Below are 22,031 nucleotides of genomic sequence, written 5' to 3' on the forward strand. Positions count from 1 at the left end.
AAACTGCTGGTAGCTCAATATCCTTGTGCACAGGGGTCATCCTTGTAATGTGTGCAGTCTTTATTTTTAAGTAATAGACAAACTGTGAGACCAAACAAGTAAATGAATGCACTACAAATTAATGTCATTTGTCGTTGGTGGTATATTGATTTAAATGCCCAGTTTTTATACTGCAAAATAGTCCTATTTTAATTCATTAATATTTGTTTTTTTCATCAGCCACTCTTTAACCTGTCCACAACAGGACCACTGCTGACCATTCTCTGCAAAAGCAATGACGAGGGGTTTTAAGAAATCACTGCTGAGTTGAGAATAGTCCGCAAAAAAATATTCAGCCAATACTGTCAGAAGAATTAGTACTAAACTGTATCTGAAAGTTAGTTGTGTCTGGGGTGGTACCCCAAAAAGCACACTACATGCACCTTTGTGGGTAAAGGTTGAGGGTGCCACCACAGGGAGTAGGAAAAGTTATAGTGTTGTAGGATACCCTTTTCCCCAGAGAGTGAACAGTGCTCCTTTGGTCAGAAACTGGCACTGATGAAATGCCAAATGCATAACAAAAATTGCGCAATGGAGTGATGGGCTATAGTGCCTAAATGTACACACCTATGAAGTGCAGCAGTCCAGTGCGTGTGGTCAGTGCACAAACCCAGAATCGATGCTGCATCTGTGTGTGTGTGTGTGTGTGAGAGAGAGAGAGAGAGAGCACGCGCTCTCTTATGTTTGTGAGATTACGTGCACTGACACACCTCACACTTTTACGCAAGGTTACATTTCTGATCGTTTTACAGAAACTGCATACGAGCCACGTGTCAAATTGCTAGGCCTTAACGCGGTTCGTTGTAGTCTTACTATCATTTGACACACTATTTAGTGTGACTGCATGCCATTTAGGACAGAGCCTCGGAGGGTGAGGCGCGTGCCGTGTGTGCTGCAGTGTAAAGCGCGTCTTTCTGAGCGCGCGCGCCTGTCCACGCTGAAAAATAGTAGTCGCGAGGAACAGGAAAACAAACAAACAAGCAAACAAATACAAGACAAACAAAAAACAAATACAAAACTATAAACAAAACAAACAAACAAAAAAACAAATACAAAACTATAAACAAACAAAAAGTTTCTACATTTTTTATATACGCATTGATGAACGAACAAAGAAATGGTTGGTTTCCAAATGGCAATTTTACTCAGATTCTCATAAAAAAAGACAGAGAATTAAGAAAGCAAGAGCACAGTGAGGCTATCAACAAAGTTAGAACATATTTTCTACCATGCACGAGCATTTATGTCATTTGTTTACAATGACCAATGTCCCTGGATGGAGAAATATTGTTCTATCCATGTTGACAGCGCGTAAAGATGTCAGATTATGGGATAATTAAAATAATAAGAGTCAAACTTTATATACACACATTCCAATCGGTGCTGAGGAGAAACGTGATCTTTACTGTGCTTTGTTTTAAGGTAAATGACTCGAAATGATTCACTTGTTCTTGAGAGCCGATTCTTCTGATTCGCTTCAAAGAGTCGTTCAAAGCGAATGAATCGCCGACGAATCGCCCATCAGTAGAGAAGGGAGTCAGGAACTGGAACTGTGCCCAAGGTTAAGGAAAGATATGAGTTATGAGACTGGACTATTCACAGCAAACGCGAGACCACAGAAATGTATTGTAAAACTTCTCATTACAACAGACGATAACCTGCTTTCTGCTCTATGCTGCTCGTTTTCGGAGACCACGCGGCGGGTTTTGAGGCAAATGTAGCTTTTTTTTTATTTCAACGCCGTTGTCGGACAGCGATTTGAGCTAGCACGTTGCTAGCTAGCAAGTTGACTTGAGTGACAGGCTAGTGACGGGGGAAAAAAGTGCTCCGTTTGGGTCTGAAGGCACTGAGAATTTACAACACTCAAGAAAAACGTCGGCATTTTCTTTTCTTTTCTTTGTGGATAAACATTTCTACAGAAGGTAATTTTATTGGGGGAAATTCTTGTATGCCATGTTTGCTTTGCTTGTATATTTCTGCGCTCGGTGTTGCTGTTGAGCCGTGACTGACTGACTGACTGACTGACCGACCGCATCCTCTCACACAAACACACGGTACAAACCTCTGAATTTCGTTCACACAGCTAAATTGTTTGTTTGTTTGTTTTGTTTATTGACGCAGAACAGCTTTAATTCTTGTTTTTTGTGGCTTTATTTCGGACACACCGTAATCCTTAGTTCATTCATGTATTTTTTTTCTTTCTTTCTTTCTTTCTTTTTTTTTACACACTTGACAAGTATATACACTTGACCGTTTTTAAAAGTTTTCAACATTGCTGGCTGTTAAGTGGAACTCTTTATACTAAACTTTCACGCGAAGCTTCGACGGTTAATATACCGTTAGAGCGACCGTTATCATTTAAAATTTAAATTTAAAAGCGCTTTTGCCGAGACGCGCGCGCGTTCGCGCTCGCGCCGTGTTTTCTGCGTGCAGACCCAGAACGCGCAGCGAGTAAACACGCAAAAACGTGAAGCGTTGTAACGACTGGTGCAGTTAAACACCTTGAGACGTCAAGTTTTGACAGAACCCATGCAGTGTGTGTGTGTGTGCGTGTGTATGCGCGTGTGTGCGCGCGCGCCGTGTTTTCGGCTTCAAACAGGACGCTTCGCCTCGCATTTATTTCCAAAGCACTGACTATATATATATATATATATATATATATATATATATATATATATATATATATATATATATATGTGTGTGTGTGTGTGTATGTATACATATATATATATATATATATATATATATTTTGTTCTCTACACATTTTCATCTCATTTGGCTGTAAAATAATGCTTCTCCACTCGCCGCGGTTCGCTTCGTATTCCTGTAACACACTGTTATTGATGATCATCATTTTAAGCAGTGTCATAATGTGCTTTCTTCATCATCTTCATCATCATCATCATCTTCTTCTTTTCTGTTGTCTGTCTTTAAGTTTTTCCTCCAGCAGCTGATCCCGTTACATCAGCTACCATCAAATGGACTTTAATAGCTCAGTTCGAGTCGGGTTTCTCCTTTCAGCCGTGCTAATGAGGCGTTCTTCAATATAATACACCCAGAAAAAAGAAAGGAAGAAAAGGAAGGAATCCCTTTCCCCTTCTCTTTCTCTTTGTTTGAACGAAATACTGTTTATTTGATTTATTTATTTATTTAGATCACTGGCCTTACATTGCACACACACTTATTCTTCTCTTTTTAAAAAAAAAAAAAAACACCCCAAAACAAACAAACAAAAAAAAAGAAGGCAAATTCCTCTCAAAGAGAACAATTGATCAGGTCATTTTTCATGGGTGCACCAGCAAGCGATGATCAGTGCATGTGTGTGTATTCGTGCTGCTGATTTATTTAACGTTATTGGAAAATGCCCTGGAATTTTGAAGCTGATGTGAGACTTCGCACTGCCTCGTTGGTTATTATTTTAAACTTAAAAAAAACCCCAACATTTTAAATATGTAATTTTTGAAAAGAGATCTGAAACAGGATGATTCTTAGCTCCCCCTCATGCCTGCTCTTTAATCTGATGTGTGCGTGCATGTTGTGTGTGTGTGTGTGTGTGTGTGTGTGTGTGTGTGTGTTTTCCCATGTTTTCAGGTTTGTGTGATTTTGCCAAAATGCAACATCATCAGCAGAGGATGGCAGCTTTAGGGACGGACAAAGAGCTCAGCGACTTACTAGACTTCAGCGCGGTAAGAAATTCGGATCCAGACCTACGTTCTAAAGCAAAAACGTAATGTGTTCTGTTTTATTTATTTATTATTTATTTATTTATTATTTTATTTTTTTGCTGTTTTTGCACGTACCAGAGTATTTCATGGTGCACATGCTGAATTTAAGGGATTTTATTTTATTTTTTTGTTTGTTTGTAAATATGCACATTATGCAATGTAGTCTAGAGTGTTTAAAATGTGGAGAAAGTATCAGCATTTTGTCATTTTGATCATGAAGTGTTTTTGTGTAGAGAGATGTGATATTTCATTTAGGCATTTTGGTGTCTTATAGATGCGAAACAGCGATTTGAAAACGTTCCCAACATCAATGGTAGTGCATCCCACTTTTACACATTTTCTCATGCTTTTACTCTTTCATTGATTTGTGCAATGTTGTGTTTTAGGCTTGTAACGTTTGTGTGGACGTAGGAATGAATTAGCAGTGACAGGGCGCTCTTTTCTAAGCTGCGAAATCCTTAGCATTGTCCTGTTGCATAGTATAGTGTCAGATTAGGCAAATCAGACCTTTTCTTTAGGGCACAGTAAATGCATCAGTGTTGTATTAACACTTACCGTGATGAATTAAGTCTTAATGCTAAATTAAAACAAGTGATTTCTTGTGTCCAGCTGGATTTATATAAACACCGTAGTCTTTTAATATAATAGTAAGGGTAAACGTAAGGCTCTAGGTTAATTCAATAGGTTAACCCCGAGACTTATTCCAACACTGTAAAAGTTATTTCAGCACCGGGAATTTAGCGGGCGTTTTTGTATTTGTAGCATCACCAACATGATTAACACTCCTTTGATAAACTCAGTGTCTTTTAATAGTTTGCATCTTCTTAGCAAGGAAATGTTAGCTTGGTCCCCTTAGCTTGGTCATGTTTCTGATACTCGTGCAGTCCATCAGTCAACTTTATAGGCATTACAGATATTCTAAAAAAAAAAAAAGACATCTTACACACACTGTATGATGCATATATGGGACAGAATGAAGGCTAGAGAAGACAGGATGCTTTAGAGTTGCAGGAATTCAAATGAATTAAACAAAATAGATTTAAAAAAACATTATTGGTAAAGATAATTCCCACTAACTGTGCAGCATTCTCATTAACTGCGCTGCACACTGCACTTTCCACGCTGCCGTGATGGAATAATTGAATTCACTTGTGGGGATTAATCAATTTGATCTTAAATCGAGGAAGATTATATTAAAAGCATTAAGATATGAATATAGCAGCTACTGTATGTTAATGTTAGTTGTTTACATGTGTAAATATTAAAGATGATGATGGATTAAAAGTAGGCTGTTTACAGATAATTTGTTTTCTCTCATTCGTTTGTAACATGTTATCATAATTGTTTTTTTTTTGTTGTTGTCGTTTTGTTTGTTTTTTTTAGATGTTTTCTCCTCCGGTTAGCAGTGGGAAAAATGGACCGACCTCACTGGGAAGTGGGCACTTCTCCGGCTCAAGTATGTTGTTGTAATCTCATTCATGTCACTGTTTCACACCAGGACGCGTGCGCGCGCGCGCGTGTGTGTGTGTGTGTGTTGTGGGTTTGACATGTCCATTAGCGTCGCTCTTTTGAAGTGCGTGTGCTCTTTAGTACGAGGCTGATATCATAGCAGATTTTTATTATTATAATTATTTCTTTACGTGTTGGTGTCAGAAGAAAATGGCTGCCGCTGAGGTTAATACTGAACAGATAGGATAGCTGCGTGCATGCTGTCTAAATACATAACAGTGATTGGGCCTGGTGCCACCTTGGAACTTTCAGATGATCATATATATGTGCATTTGTGTGTGTGTGTGTGTGAGAATGTGTGTGTGTGTGTGTGTGTGTGTGTGCAGATTGCAGCAGGTGTAACATGTCTATGTCAGGCTGTGTAAACGACATTAAAATATACAGCACCTGAAATCATCCTATGGCAAAAGTATTTTAAAAATATTTCTGTTATGCATAGTTCAACTCCGCCCTTATCCTAACACAGACTATTTTAAGCAGTGTGTGTTCATCGCTTACATATGAGTAGTGTTTTTTTTTTTAAACAAATGATGATGACTTGCCAAAAAAAAAGGAAGGAAGAAAGAAATGACCTTGACCCTGGACTAATTCCCCCTTCGACCCAGGGAGCAAAACACAACGTGATGTTTTGAATAAGCTAAATCGGTATTGCGTTAACAGACAGCCATCGCTAAATTAGTCATTTTAGGTCACGCCAACTCCGGTACAGAGTTTGTCTTCTCAGAGACGATCTGAGCGACTGTGTTGTGTCTGCACTGAACGGTCAGTATTGTTTTGTTTTTTTTTTCCTGTTTTTTTTTTTTTTTCTTCTTCTTCTCCCCTTTCTCTTTTTCCCAGACTGGTATGTTATTTAGGGTTTTGGTAATTTGCATTTCCCCCCTCCACCTCCCTCTGTGTCCCTGTGTTTTTCCCCATGAATTGTGTCGCGGTGTGTGTCTGTGTGTGAGTGTGTTATGGGGAGGGGGGGTGGTGTTGGCTCTGGACTCCAACTACCCTTGTTGCCATGCAACTTGCAGTTGGCACGGAAATACGTGGAAATGTTTCATAAAAGTGCAAATCTACCCCCATTAAAAAAAAGAAACAGTAAATATACCACAAAAAGTAAATAAATACTACGGTGATATTATAACTTTATTTATCATGTTTAATCTGAGAGGGGTCTAATCACTGAAACCTTTTGCTAGTGGGTGATTATCTGTGTCCGGGATGGCAGAGTGGAGAGAGAGAGAGAGAGAGAGAGAGAGAGAGAGAGAGAGAGAGAGAGAGAGAGATCAACTCGATTCTAACCTTGCTCATTTCCCCAAGTGTTTAGAGCACAGGCAGCTTAGGGCCCTTCATGGCACACTCTCAGTTTTGTCCCAGTTCATGGTGATGAAGGCCGGGTTTGGTTTTTAATAATGACCTGCACGATGTTTCATGTACTTAAGGATGGATAGATGACGATAAAATGATAAAGATGGACGCAAGATAGATAAAATCCACCAGACATTTAATACTTCAATATCGATTCTAATCCCACTATCCTGTGACTCACAAACTCTCTTTGTCCTCCTCTTGGGAGGCAGAATGATGACAAAAAAAAAGAAGAGAGAGCTAGATCCATGCTTTAATTGTGCGTAGGATTAGGGAATTAATAGGCACGTTAACCTGTAATAGTGATAGTATTAGCATTATTTACAATCTAACGCTTATAATTACCCCGGTAATAATAGCTATCATTTCAAGGTTTTTGTCTGAGATTATTCTCATTATTTCTCATCAGGCTTCTTTGGTTATTGAGGGTAAAAATATCTTGGCAAGGAGTTGCTCTACATGTAAAAATGGACATTTGTGCCAGCTAGTCAAAGCCAGAGCCATGATAGAATTGTTCTTCAGTGCCAATGACTGAATAGGAGGTACCTCCACAAGCCTCGCTGCCAGATTTAAAGTTAAAAAAAAATTGCTAAAATGTGCAGTACGTTGATCAGATCCACATCAGAAAATACGGGAAAATCCACTGTTTAGGTGTAAAAAATATCAGGTGTTATTATTATTATTATTATTATTATTATAGCGAATAAGATGATCTCTTACACTATTTTTATTAATACACTTGTAATGATTTTGATGTTTGAGGTTCCTTCTGGCTCCAGCATTCTACTGATGCTGTTCTTGGATCAGTTTTATGGTACCATACAAAACGAGTTTTGATAAGAGCATACAGCTACACAAAAAAACCCAAAATTGTATAACAATCTGAATTCGTTTCTCAATTTGATTCAAGGAGAGCATCAGTTCTGCAGCGTTTGCACTCGGACAGTCGTTCCGTAAAAACGGAGCGCCGCTGTGACCAGTGACCATCGACGTTGTACCACATGACTTCACGCGTACACGCGAAGACCGGTGAATCTCGGAGAGTCTACAGAAGAAAATGGGGAGAAACAAACGTCGCACAGGGTGTATTTTAAAACGACCCACACTCCCGCATGTAGTGGGAAGGAATAAATCTGTCCTAAACAAACGATGACTAAAAGTACGAACGGAACGAGCGGGCGAGCGAGTCTGCATGCAGCACACATAGAGCACATTTGTCAAAACCGACTTTCGCCCACATGTGGCTTACGAGTTGCTATCAGCAGATCAGAAATATTACCATGACTAATTATTTAACCAGCCATTACTATTGCTGATTTCCTTTTGGGTTTGAGACGACCGCACGCCTTTCACCCCGATATGATTGAAGTTTTATAATAAATAGCAGGTTTTGTTTGGCTGATAATTTCCTATTGAGCTAATAGATTTTAAATGCAGAGAAGCCAGTCATTTACAGACATGTACTAGGAAAATATAACAACCACAGTGCTACAAGAAATGTCCAAATGTAATAAATATATCAAATTGGTCAAAGAATCGTAATCTCGATTCTAAGCAAAAAAAAAAAAAAGGGATTTCATTGCTATTTCATTAAGAATCCTGCAGCTGTATATAAACAGCATTAGAGCACTCTTAGTACAGCAGTAAACCTAAAATTGATCAGGTTTTGATACCGGAGGCTCTCGACTGTATAGTGATTAAAAATGTATATTTACGTAATTATGTCGTTTAGGTTGCATGTAATGATAGTGAATGTGTAAGCCCATCATATTAAGCGTATTTAGAATTTAGACTGCTGTAATACAAAAAGTCACGAGACAACGCTCATAACCTGAAAAAAGTGTTACGCTTTCTACTTTACTAATGAAGGCTATTTACTGAAGCTCAATCAACGCCATGGTCCAAGTTTACTTAAAGCTCTGGCTGATTTATGATCGATCTGATTCATCATTATGACTAAATATGTTAAGCAATATAAGTATGTTTGTTGTGCAAATAGCATTACGTATGAATTCCTGATTGTTGTACAGGTTTATATGGAAAATCCCACAAATAGCCTTGTGATCATCCTAAATCACAAATAGGTCTTTGTAATATGTAGTTCAACAAAATAATACCACCTTTGTGTGTAAAGAATGTGTACTGTGTTGAGTTTTGTCCACTGACTCTGTCAGTTGAACATGATGAATATAAAAATAAAAGTTGGGCTGGAATATAAAGCGATTGCTATGAATAAAAATAAATCAAAATAGGCTTTCCTCCAAACGCTCCAAACCACAAATCTAAACAAGTGAAGTATGTAATGTTACCCAATATGTATGTTATATTTACCCCTACAATCTTATGTTAAGGCAGAGATACAGCTCAGAACCAATGAGATCAATTCCCTGCTGTCAGTCAGAATGTGCCGTGATTCACTGTCTTATTACAAGCTTGTAAATAAGACACTGTGATTAGGCAAAAGATTCAAAAGAGTCATTTTTTTAAAAATATATATATATATTATGACTCATCATTAATAGGGCCGACGGGTAAAAGCTGATCTGTATACTTAAATATCTCAGTTGTTAAAATAATCCAGAAGCAGTGACGCTCTGATGAAGACAGATTTTGTATTGCCTGCTGATGTGGTTGAGTAAGTGTAACTGTTGTATAACAGTTGTACGGTGGTTGTAGTGGTTTGTATAGTGAACAGCCACAAATAGACTGTGCCACAAACGTTAAAAAAAAAAAAAAGGGCTTGCTGGCCTTTGTAATGCTCAGTTTGCACTTGAAGAAGGATTGAAAGAAATGTTGTGTGCCAAGTAGGCGTATTTTCTCACAGCTGATCATCCTAAGCAACATAAAATAGGCCCCAAAATGTGAAGAATATGTAGCCTAGTTAAGAAATTAGGCCTGTCATACAATGCAGTCTGTTGAAAAAAGCAAAAACTGTTCAGTTGAGCTCTCTGTGTCCCTCTCGCCAAGGTTACATCACTTCCTTGTGTGCACTGGGATGCTGGGTCTGTTGACATTGTTGTGGCCTACAGCCTACTTCTCTGAAGCCTCTGTGTGTGTGTGTGTGTGTGTGTGTGTGTGTGTGTGTGTGTGTGTGTGTGTGTTTGTTTGTGTGTGTGTGTGTGTGTTAATCTCTGTTGAGGTTTGATAAGGCCACCTCAGACTGTTAGCATGACCTGAAATTGGAGTATAAAAAATGTTTGTATATGAGGTGATCCAAAGGGTTGAAGACAAAACATGACGTCATTACTAGTGTTTAGCTAATGTGATGGGATAAGGGCTTGTTGTGTCACGCTGAAGCTTTACATTAATGAAAATGGCTGAATTGACTTACACGTACAAGGAATTTGATCTGGCAGTTACTTACTCAAACACACTGCTAAGCTTCTGAAGACTGGACGATGAAAAAAGAAACGTATTTGTAAATAATCAGTGGAGGTTGTTTATTGATATTAAAATGTCACCATCATGACGCTAGAAGAAAAAGAATCTCGTGTCAGCGTGTTGTTTTCTTACACAGAATGCCGTAGGATACGATAGAGTAAGGTGCAGATGCATTTATGATTTTGTTTAGAGGCAGTTCCAGTATTACCGATGTAAAATTTCAACTTATATAGATGCTAATCTGTCCAGGTTTGCATTTCTGGACATTTGAACTTTCATAATTTTGTAAAATCCGAATAAGCTTTTTTACAGATCTTTATCGGAAAGGGTTTAAACGATGTTCGTCATGCTTGTTCGATAAACCATAAACAATTATTGCACATGCACGTGTGGAACAGTCCTTAAGACACGAACAGTTTACAGGCGGGAGGCGATTAAGGTCACAGTTACTGTAACTTGGGACACTAAAGAGACCTTTATACTGACTCTGAAAAACACCAGAAGAAAGATGTGTAGGGTTCCTGCTGACCTGCGTGAACATGCCATAGACCTGCTGCAGGAGGCGTGAGGACCGCAGATGTGGCCAGAGCAATACACTGTAATGTCTGTAATGTAAGACGCCTCAGACAGTGCTACAGGGAGACAGGAAGGACAGCTGATCGTCCTCGCAGTGGAAAATTACATGTCACCATGTAGAGATGAAACGGCTACGGGTTTCACGATAAAATTCCCCGACGTTTAGTATTACCACGTCACATTTAATTATTATTAAAACCCTGCACGATTATCCTGATTTGTAAAACTCACGGCAAACACACACCCAGCACGAGTCTGACGCAGACGCAACATGCGACATTGTTTTTTCGAGCGTGAAAACGGACGCTACGATTAAAAACCGAACGCGTCTGCTCAATCCAGCATGAGCCGAACGAGTCAGAGTCGCAGAACGGATCAGCAGGAGTCCGATTTCATTCATCACATGACGAAAGTGAGGCGAGCTGACTGACAGGAAGAGTGAGGCGAGCTGAGTGACAAGACGACGGCGGACGATTTGTTTTAATATAATCGAGTTTGTCATTGTACCGTCTTGTTGCCGTTGTGTTTTTCATTAAGAATAATAACGCACCCACCATTCAAGCAAATGTGCGGCATTCATAAGCGATTTAAAAGCAAGAGGGAAAAGCACCAACGAAGCGCCAAAGCCCCCTTTCGCAGCAACTTTCTTCTGGCAAGCTCTGCAGACAGGGTTACCATCTTCTATTAAGTTTCCCTCAGCATTTTTATAAAATCCAAAATATGACCAGACTAAAAAAGCAGAACGACAGTGATGAAAGCGATGAAATCAGTGTGTGGCCGAACACAAATATAAAACCCGTTTAAACGATTTCAGTGTGTGCTTTTTGTACATTTTCAGCACTTTTTAACAATACCGTGATGATACGGATGACCGTGATATTTTTGGTCACGATATTCGTGACATGAAATTTTCATACCGTTACATCTCTGTAACCATGCGTCTATGCATCGTGGAGGAAACTCAGTGTTATGTATGTGACATGTTTGTATGTGAGCTGTGACTTCACATACAAGAAACTGAACTTAATTTGTTGATTTTTTTTTTATGTGGCCTATATATTTACACATTGAAAGTTCTTTGTATTCAATGTATATAAGATTATTCAGATTGACCCATTCAGATTGTTAAAATGACCTGCGTGTTGTTTATATGTCCAGAATTATCACGAGTAGAGTGATGTTTTTTTCAAAACCATTCAGACCACTGCCTGTATACAAGATCACTTGGCTATAATCCGGAAAATTGGCTTTTCTTTGCCGTCAACTGCAAACCATGAATAGTCCTAGTGATAGTTGTAATTATCGCTTTAATAATGGCTTTCATTTTGTGGCAACTTCTGAAACAGCACTGGATCACTGTTATACTGTAACGTGATCATTATAAGAGTCCTGTGGTATTTTCCGAAAAGCAGTATAGCTCGAATATTTTTCATTTTTCACTTTCATCATCATCCCATGCATATACACATATACAGTGTAAAAAAAAAAATAAAAAAAGTCAAGTTTACAGAATCACGGTCCACCATAGAGGACAATATTCAGTTATACACTATAGCTCAAACCAATATAATAGAGTCCAGAATGATTATGAAAATGAGCCAAAAATAATGATATAAAATAAACATTACACACAATTCTCCAACTCAAACACTAGGAGAGACTGCTTTATCCCTTTTAACAAAAGTCTGTTATTCCCAAGTGTAATGTATTACAAGTATACTGTATTTATAGGTATTATTGGATATGAACATGCTATTTGAGGAATATATCGAAACTGCAAAAACATTAAAGTTAGCTCCACTCGACCCCTCAGTGCTCCTGTATTGTTTTGATAAAACTGCTGAAGGCTAAGAATGATCTTCTGTCTTAAAGATTTTTTTTTTTTAGTGTCCCTACTGGCTCATTAAATCTTTGCGCTGCACTGTTATATGGTGTTTTTTTTTGGGTTTTTTTTGGAATTGTTAAGTTGTATGCTAAGAGCACGATGTGTTTAAAACACTGATGTACAGTTATCATACCAGTACACATGTAGTCATTATTACACCCTGCCATTCAGAAGCAAATGTCGATTATAGATCATTTCTCATCCTGTCCAAGTTGGCTTCTTCCTGTGATGGATTGTTGAGTTATCCCTGTCTCCTTCATTTCTCACCAGCACCTGTAATGCGCTGTCATAGTAATAGCACATTTGGTGGCGTTGGGAACTTCTTCCCTCCATGAGCTGAAAAGAATGTGGCACTTTTTTTTTTTTTTTTTCCTTTTCCTTTTTACCCCCCCCCCCCCCCCCCCCCACTCTCACACCTGCTCGCCTGCTCGAAGCTGCTCAGGAGGTGAAGGGTATCATAAAAAAAGTATAATTAGTCGTCTGAAAATAAAGACGCGCGAGTGTCAGCCCGGCTGGTAATTAAGCTCCGTAGGTGAGCGGCACACTTCGGGAAAAAAACAGGAACTTTTAATTAAAGTGGCTGACTTGTTTAGAGACTGTCAAGTGCAAAGCGGCAATGACTGCCATAACTAAGCCATGACAGCAGCTAATGTTAGAGTGTGTGTGAGTATTCATAGTTACACATATGTGTGTGTGTGTGTGCTAATTTGTGTTTGATTCGATCGCAGAGGCATTTTACACTCACGTTCGATGAAAGTTAAATGTCCTGACATTTCTTTAACCTTAAGCCAAGATGGTGATGTGGTCACGTTTGGATGTAATTAAGAAAAATGTCAGCAGTTTATTAGATTTTTTATACTAATAATGTCCGAATGAACCAATCACGCAGTCAGTTGCACCATCAGTGCTAACTTTCTCTAAAGCAGAGGTGCCAACATCTACGGTTTAGGCAATGCATTTGTAATTTTTGACCCCTTGCTAAGGTTATATGGAAAACACCTGAAAATGATGCCTTACTGTTTTTTTTTTTTTTTTTTTTTTTTTTTTTCTTCTTCATCTAAATCAACAGCCAGAACAAAAATGATCAAATTCAACAGTCCAGTGAGAGGGAAAGGATGCATGACGTGAAGGACGCGTTTTGTTTCTAGCAGCAGTTAATTACTCGTTATTAAGTAGTGGTCACACTGACAGACTTTTGCTTTGCTTTTTAAAGGTCTTTATTTATTTGAACTGTTGTTTGATGCACATCTAGAGAAAAAAAAACAAAATACCCCATACTCCTACATTACACCAGAACCTACATCGTACTTACACGATCACATCGTCTGTGTGTTACCAAAATAAGTCGGGCTGGGATCTGAGTGAGGGGAAATGAAATTGGTTTAATTTCAGGTCTACAGTCAGTCGATCAGTAAATCTTTCAGTAGAGTTGTGGACAGTTTATTATCATGTGTAACACTATGGACATGGACTGCGCTTGTGTTAAGGTTGTCACAGTTGTATGAAGTAAGCTTATACACTCAGCTTATAAAATCTAGACAATATATCAGTTTAGCAATATGTTTGATCATTTATGCTGCTAGCGTGGAGCCGTCCCCGTCCCCCAACGGACGCTGGGGTTTTTGTGGTTTTTCTCTCTGTCTGCTTATATTTTCTTATTAGCAGTGTTGGCAGGTCTGCTAAGATTTTCTTTGCGGTATAGTATTTCCCTCATCAATTCTCTGGAATCGGATTAGCTCATTTTTGGGGGGTTCTAGAGATCTAAATGCTTATGAGATTAACAGATTTTAGCTTAGCCTAAATACATTTTTTTTTATTGTTCATTCTGGAGTTGGTTTCAGTCTCACTGTCTTTCCACTCGTGATTTATTCACCCACAGTTTGACAGAGGTTGACTGTGGTCAGTTCATGTACTAACCACATCCAGACTGCAGCTTTAGTCTACCGTTCAACTTTAGTTGAAGTTTAGCGTTTTTTTTTTTCTTCTTTCAAAGAGATGGTAACGTTAACATGCCACAATGTAACGCACAAGTAGGCAGGAGAAAACCTGAGCTTTTCAATTATGACAGAATTTATGAACATAGTGTGAGCCATGACACATTCATTTACCTTCTGATAAACTAAATGTAATATTTTCAGTTCATTTGACAGGATGTACGCCAAAAACAACAACAACAACCGTTAACCTGTTCCACCTTGTAAACAAATACAATAAACCCCAATGTTCAGTCTTTGAAGTCTGCTCCTCTTAAATATATTTAAAGCTACACTATTAGACATATCGCACTGTCATGGTTCTGGGTTAGAGCCAGTTCTTAACATTAGGGGTTGGAGCCAGGCTTCATAACAAATCTCTCCGAGCGATCATCCTCCATGCGAATTTGGAAGATGGTATTTCAAAGAAAAACAACTTTTGAAGTGTATTATGTATGTATGTAGTATGTATGTAGGCCACAACTCACCATGTGTGTCTTGCTATGTAGAAGCTGGTAAGTTTTGTTTGAGGAGGAAAAGTGTTCGTTCGTGTCCAGTTCAGGGTGTTAAAATGGTTAAGGAGTGTTTTTAGGTTCTCTCTCACTTTATTTCACTGTGTAAAGCTGATTTCCGAGGCTTCTGCTAGTATTACGTAAAGCTGTGCATATTAACCTTTGTAATTAACATCTTCCGTGGCATCCAAGGTTTATTTTGTAGTGAAATTCTGAGTTGACTTTTGTTTTGTAGTCTAAACTTCCGTCATCTATATGTTGGTCTACTTTCATTTTGGTAAACGGCTTTCTACGTTACCCACAATGCTGTTCGACTACCTGCTGACAGGCATGCCAGTGGGATTTAGTCATGCCTAGAGAAAGCGATGCAGCAACAATTTAGTCTGTACACTTTGTTCATCAGACCATGTTCCAAAGCTTCAACTTTCATGCTAACACGGCCGTTAGCATGCTCGTCCTCGTATAGATCGCTAACTAGCCGAACTGAGACTCATGCTGTGGTCTGAGCATAGCATACAATCAGCTAGCTTCTTATGGGAGTAATGAAACTACAGCTTCAACCAACAGATTAGCACCAGAAATATCTCTGAGAACATCAGAGATATTTCAATACAAACATATTTAACGTGTTTCAGTCTAGAGTTTGCCGTCACAATGTTTTTTTTTTTTTTTTTTTTGCATATTGATACTTTCCATATCACGATCAGGCTAGAATATTATTTGTGCCTTTACGTATTTCCTGCCCTGCAGTTTATTATGTTGAATTTAGAAAAGTGTATCGCACACTTTTCACACAGCGTCAGTGCCGTGGACTTGTGACTCGAGTCAGAACACCGCATCGTTACCAGAGCAAGACGGCATTGTTTCTGGATTCCACGGCGGATCTGAGGACAGCTGGAGCGTTATAGGATTGTGTGTGGATGGATGTGATTTGAGTGGGTGATAAGGCCCCCCTCCTCTTTTAATGATGTCATTTCCTGTGGTGAAGTCGGGGTTAAGGTATTCTATGGTCAAATTGATTGGCATGTAACAAAAATAACAAAAATCCTGTTTAAATGATTGGACTAGTTTTGGGATAAACAGTGCTGAAAAGGAATATTTAAGACTCATCGTAGAGCAGTTTGTGGCTCGCTTGCAGCAGAGTGAACAAAAAGGTTTAGATTATACCCTCAGTGTATGCTTCTGCTGGGTGAGTTTGTGTGGTGTGTGTGTGTGTGTGTGTGTGTGTGTGTGTGTGTGAGTGAGTGACTGTAAATTGAAAAAAGGCTTCTATTCTCTGCTCTCCTTATTGGCAGTTGAACATCTGGCTGTGTGTGTGTGTGTGTGTGTGTGTGTGTGTGTGTGTGATGGCACATGGATCTCCCCTATACATTCCATTCTGTCAAGGACTGCAGTATAGCTATTGGGAATAAGTGTTTGTGCTCATGTGCACATGTGAAAGGTCTGTTTGTGTATGTGTGTGGAATGATTGGTATGGTTATAGCAAAAAAGGTAAATTCCAGCTATATTCTGTGTGTGTGTGTGTGTGTGTGTGTGTGTGTGTGTGTGTGTGTGTGACTTTTATTAATTTTTTATATGTATTTTTCCATGTGCTTTTGAGCATGTATTACATATGTTTGCATGGAAATAGGTGTATGTGTGTGTATGTGTGTGTGTGTGTGTGTGTGTGTGTACTCTTGTTTGTATGCTTATACAAACAAGAAGGCCAAGCTTTTGTTTGTGTGTGTGTGTGTGTGTGTGTGTGTGTGTGTGTGTGCGTGAAACGTTTATGAATTTTTTATATGTATTTTTCCATGTGCTTTTGAGTATGTATTTCATATGTGTGCATGGAAATAGCTGTGTGTGTGTGTGTGTGTGTGTGTGTGCGTGTGCTCTTGTTTATATGTTTATACAAATGAGAAGGCCAAGCTTTTGTGTGAGTGTGTGACTGTGCAACTTTTCCCTGCCAATTCTATCTCACTTGAGCAGCAGCATGAGTACAGGTGTGTGGGGGGTGGGGGGTAACTGCAAGTAGTTATGAGAATGAGCTCCATTTATTTTAGAGGCCCTGAAGCCTACAGAAAGATGTAGATAATAAGCAAGGAGGCTGGGGTGTGCGACCTTGGTCTCAGGATACAGTTTGAAGCAAGTCCGGCTGCTGGGATACCGAGGGTGTGTCTCGGTCAGCTCAATAGTTCTGTAGTCAATCCTTCCAGTGCACTGGAACGTTCGCTCCCTAAAAAATACCACGATGCACCGTAAAAACCAGGGAGCGTCGATGCTCACCATGTTCCCTCACTGGAAATGACGTCATATTTTTTTGAAGCCTCTCAGCTCGGAAAAAATGGCGGACGAACTCTCAGGCAACTTCGTCTACAAACGTAAGTAGCTTGTTGTAGCTCTCATATGATTACTCACGTTAGCGATTTTTAGCTTTGTTTGACATTCTGTATACGGTTTCTTTTGAGACTTTTACGTGTTTAACGATTTTAAAAAATCCACTAGCTAGTCTACGAACCGCATGTGATGTGATTAAGCTAACAAATTTATATGACGTATATATGAGAAAGATATGGGTCCTGCCTGTTGTTGATAAATGCCAGTGGTGACTGTTTACAACGCGAGTACGTCACGTCGCGTCGCAGGAAATTAAGTCATCAGTGTCCCAATGTGTAGTGAGCCAAGGTCCTTACCAGTGCCGGACTCGAGTACACAATATACTGATTCATGACCTAGGGAGGTAGGGAGCTGATTGAGATGCACCCCAAGTTTAGCTGGTTTGGTGGAGAGAGCTTGGAGAAAAAAAAAAAAAGACATTTGAGTGGAATGAGCTGTTTCCAGAAGCCTCTGGTTTCACTAGCTAAAGGAATTTTACCCTGTAAATGTGAAATCATGGATGCCTGAACCAATAGAAACAAGCTGGTGTATTCAATGACTTATTCTTTTATTTATTGGTAGCTGCACTGGCTGAAACTAACTTTGCTGTAGCTATAGCCAAAAAAAAAAAAAAGAAAAAAAATCATTGCTATTACAGTCGCATTCTTTCTGAAAGTCCTACAATTCCATTAGCGTTGAATATTTCGCCACACTTCTGATTTCACCCCCTGGCTATGCTTGTAGCTGCAATTGGTTTGTTTGTTTACATCAACATTCACATCAGCCGCACGACGTGAACGTGATTAGGACATGCAAATTGCAACTTGTTTGGGCGAAATAAATTCCAAACTCAGACGTACTTTCTTGTTAGCCCGCATTTTAGCCATGAATGTGGTTTTCAGCTGCATCTCATTAGGAAATGATTCCAAGACATCCTCACGTCTAGGCACACACCACATGTGACATTTGTTTACTCTGAATCACTCAGGAGAACAAAGTGCTTTGGTCCTTTTTAAATCGGGATAGCTCGTGTAGAGAGTGGAGAGCTGACTATCACGGTTAGCTAGCTAGATAATACTAGCTCTCAAGTCGCGTACGCTTTCATCCTACACACCGACACAAGCACGCGTGTTGAACGTAATAGTGTAATGTGTTGAAGATACAGCCTTAATGGTGATGGGTAATGGTTCTAGCTTTCGAAATGGGTTCTATTTGGAAACCCCTGGGATACAGGGGTATTAGCACTCTACTAATATTGACACCCTCGGTCATGCTGGGAAAAATGGTCTTCATTGTTTAATCTTTTGATCTTTTGTTCAAAGAATGCACAAAAATCCTTTTTTTTTTTTTTTTTTTTTTTTTTTTTTTTTTTTACAAAGTCTAGATTTTAATGCGGTATCACAGGTTCTAAAATATGACTTAGAAAAAGAGAGTTGAGAGAAGGAGATAAAAAAAGAAAGAAAGGTAAAAAAAAAATGGAGTATGCAAGAGCGAGAGAAGTAAAGTGTGTGTGTGTGTAAGAGGGAGAAGGAAAGGCTCTGTGTGTGTGAGTGTGTGTGTGTGAGAGAGAGAGAGAGAGAGAGAGGAATGTAACCAGATACGGAAAGGAGAAGTGCTCTCACATGAAAGGCTTTTGTCTGGCCTCTGCGTTCAAACAGCACTCGTTTTTTCCCCTCCCTCTCTCCCTTCTTTTTCCTCCCTCTGTTTTTTTCCCTCTCTTTCTGAAAGTTTTGCAGGTGTTCAGCACAGGGAAATAAAACATGCCCTGTTATTTAGTGCACGCAGAGCTCTCACATTCACACACTCTTTCCCTTCCCTCCCTCCCTCCCTCCATCTGTCTCTCCCTCCATCTCTCTCCCTCTCTCTCTCTCTCTCCCTCTCTCTCTCTCTCTCTTTCTTTCTGTCTCTCTCTCAGTCTGGCAGTGGAGTGATGGGGGGGGTCATAATGCGAAAAGCAGAAAGGGTCTGCTTAGTGTAAACATTCAGTGCACTTTCATAGGCTGTGACAGATCTGACACACACACACACACACAGGTTTAGGATGCGGATGAACACAATTAAAGCATTTTGTAATTCAATATTACTATATAATATAATATTATTGATGGATTATTTTTAATAGTGTAATTTAGATACAGATTATTTGCACACATTGAACACCTTATTTTTGAAGCAAGTCTTGCCTCTCTCTTTCTCTCCCTCTCTCTCTCTCTCTCTCATACACACACACACACACTCTCTCTCTCTCTCTCTCACACACACACACACACACACACGTGTATGGACTCTCCTGGCTGTGGAAACGAAACCGAGAGAGAGAATGGACCCGCTCGTTTCACGCTTTTCCTCTGTTCTTCCCCAGTATTCTTCTTGTCCTCTTGTCGTCTTTGCCTTCTGTTTTTATAACCCCCACTCCTCTTCCTCAGACGAGCACCGGCACTCTCTCCAGGATGCCCACATCGACTTGCATTCCTCCTCCTTTTTTCTTCTGCCTCTTCTGCCCTCGTTTTCTTTCCCACCGTGCTCTGTATCCCTCACTTCAGGGTGTTGTGGAATTCCCTATCTTGTCCTTTCTTCGTATCCATGGTAACAGGTGCAGAGTTCGCCTGGGCGTCCGGACACACGCAGGTGCGTGCGTCTGTGTGTGTGTGCGTCTGTGTGTGTGTGTGTGTGTGTTTGTGTTTAATTACTCTGAGAATTGTGCATCTGTGCACACACAACACACACTCGCAGCTCTCTCCATGTTGTATTGTCGTGCCGTTGCTAAAAAAAAAATTCCATTTCTTATTTCTAAGTACAATACATTGTGTAAATGTTTGGCTTATATTATAGAGAGACGAAACCTGAAGAGCACATAAGCTTCATTTCAGCCTGTAGCTGTCCAACAGCACACACACACACACACACACACACGGGTTATAATCCAAACTTTGTGAAAGTTCTAACTGTCACTGAGCACAGAAATGAAAATTTCACTGAAGTAATAAACGTATTTGTTGACATATGTTCAGCGGTGGATCTTTCTAACAACCTCACATCCCAGTATTTGGGATTTTGCAGGTTATATTTACTCACCAAAGGCGTCAAAACGCAGTATTCTTAACGAATGAGTGATGTTTGGGTGTCGTAGGCAGTGTGAATTGAAAAGCACAGCTTGCACAATCAATGGCATTTGTGGAACGATTTCTGTCACTGTTTGGCTCTGGACTACGGCGTTTAAACACGATCCTTAATAGAGCGTTTGAAGACAGGCGCGTAACAGCGTTAGTGTTAGCGTGCTCGTTAGCAGAGCGCGTGAGGCGCCGTGACTCGTGCGCACACCAAGCTATTCCTGAGTGAGGAACAGTGAACCGAGCATGCCGAGAAGCTTCTTCACGCGAGCGTACTTCCGCTCTGAACGCACCCAGCAGGGACATGTGCCGGCACGTTCGCTTTTCCTCTCGCGCAAGAGCTCCACCGTGCTACACCGCGGAGATGAATTTTGAGACTCCGGGGGCGGGAATAAGACGCATGTTCCCACACCTCTGATTGGTCGTTCTCAACCAGTCCCCGTTCTTCTGCAGACAGAGCTGGATCTCATTGAAAGTAACACTCCACAAAAAAGATCTAACGCTTTTCCGGACATCACTGTCCTCACACTGTCTATGAATGATACTTTTAAATCGCCATGACCGGATTATTTCACAACGATGGGAAAACAAAATCCAGCCTTCCAGAGCAGTTTATTGTGATGGATTAATATACATAATAATAACAATAATAATAATAATAATAATAATAACGAGCCTTGAGATCTTGCCAGGCAATAGGCCTGGGCCGGTTGTTATGATGTCACGCTGGCGTTTCTCTTTGCAAACCTGTGTGCATTCTGGGTATTGTGTATATTTTAGACTAAGACATTTGGACATTATCCTATCACAGTGGAGAATGGGGTTTCATGAGCACACTGTATTTTTGAACATGGCTGTGCACGGTGCTTGCACGTGTTGCGCAATCAGCTAGGCAAAAAAGAAAAGAAGAAAAAAAGCCAACCCATGTAGTTTAACTGGAAAGTATGATGACCTAATTAAGTGCATTATAATAAACAGAAAATACTGGGATTTTCACACTGGCCTTCACGTGGTCTCGTTTGGGGGGGCGGGTCGTGCTTTCACGGTGCATTCACACCGAAGAGTTCCTTCTGAACTGTGACTCAGTCGCACAGTCCATATGTCACGTTTGTCCACGCAGGTTTGCAATACGGTGGGTTAACGTTCTTTAGTACCAACACTCGAGTGGGTGAAGGACAGTACGCTTTTGGATGCACGGCGTTTCGCTGTGTAGGAATATCTTCAAACCAGGAGCCGCTCTCACATAAGAAGCACAGTATTGTGTCATGTAGTGTACTCTATAGCAAACTTTTTGCACTCTATAGCGATTGTTTTGCAGCTTGTAAACATATGAGAATGATTAGGATCTATATCATGGAGAGTGTTTATTAGTTGGGTTAAATAGTTGTATTTTTTAAAAGTCTTATCAGGTGGTAGCGCGGGTCGTCCACTAACCGTAGGGTCGGAGGTTCGATTCCCGGCCCACGTGACTCCACGTACCGAAGTGTCCTTGGGCGAGACACCGAACCCCAAGGTGCTCCCGATGGGAAGTTAGCACGTCTACAGCGTGTTATATTTCTATTTATTTATTTATTTATTTATTTATTTATACTCTACAGCTTCTGAAACAGCGT

At 39.9% G+C, this 22,031-nt stretch overlaps 1 protein-coding gene across 14 annotated transcripts in view; it reads left to right on the plus strand.

The window, feature by feature from the left end:
* Positions 1-1,540: 1,540 nt before the first annotated feature.
* LOC108279184 (transcription factor 4) overlaps positions 1,541-22,031 on the plus strand; it is a 165,784-nt gene continuing 145,293 nt past the window's right edge. For 4 of the 14 annotated variants that reach the window (XM_047161788.2, XM_047161789.2, XM_017493224.3 and 1 more), the window contains exons 1-4: positions 1,541-1,961; positions 3,631-3,725; positions 4,039-4,077; positions 5,148-5,220. In XM_047161788.2, coding sequence (XP_047017744.2) covers positions 3,651-3,725; positions 4,039-4,077; positions 5,148-5,220 — 187 coding nt within the window. In that variant the 5' untranslated portion in view covers positions 1,541-1,961; positions 3,631-3,650. Of the gene's footprint in view, positions 1,962-3,620; positions 3,726-4,038; positions 4,078-5,147; positions 5,221-22,031 lie in introns of those variants that run through there. The other 10 variants (XM_047161793.2, XM_047161797.2, XM_053687627.1 and 7 more) reach the window with 4 other exon arrangements.

This window comes from Ictalurus punctatus, chromosome 18 (genome assembly GCF_001660625.3).
Source record: "Ictalurus punctatus breed USDA103 chromosome 18, Coco_2.0, whole genome shotgun sequence".
Classification (NCBI taxonomy): domain Eukaryota; kingdom Metazoa; phylum Chordata; class Actinopteri; order Siluriformes; family Ictaluridae; genus Ictalurus; species Ictalurus punctatus.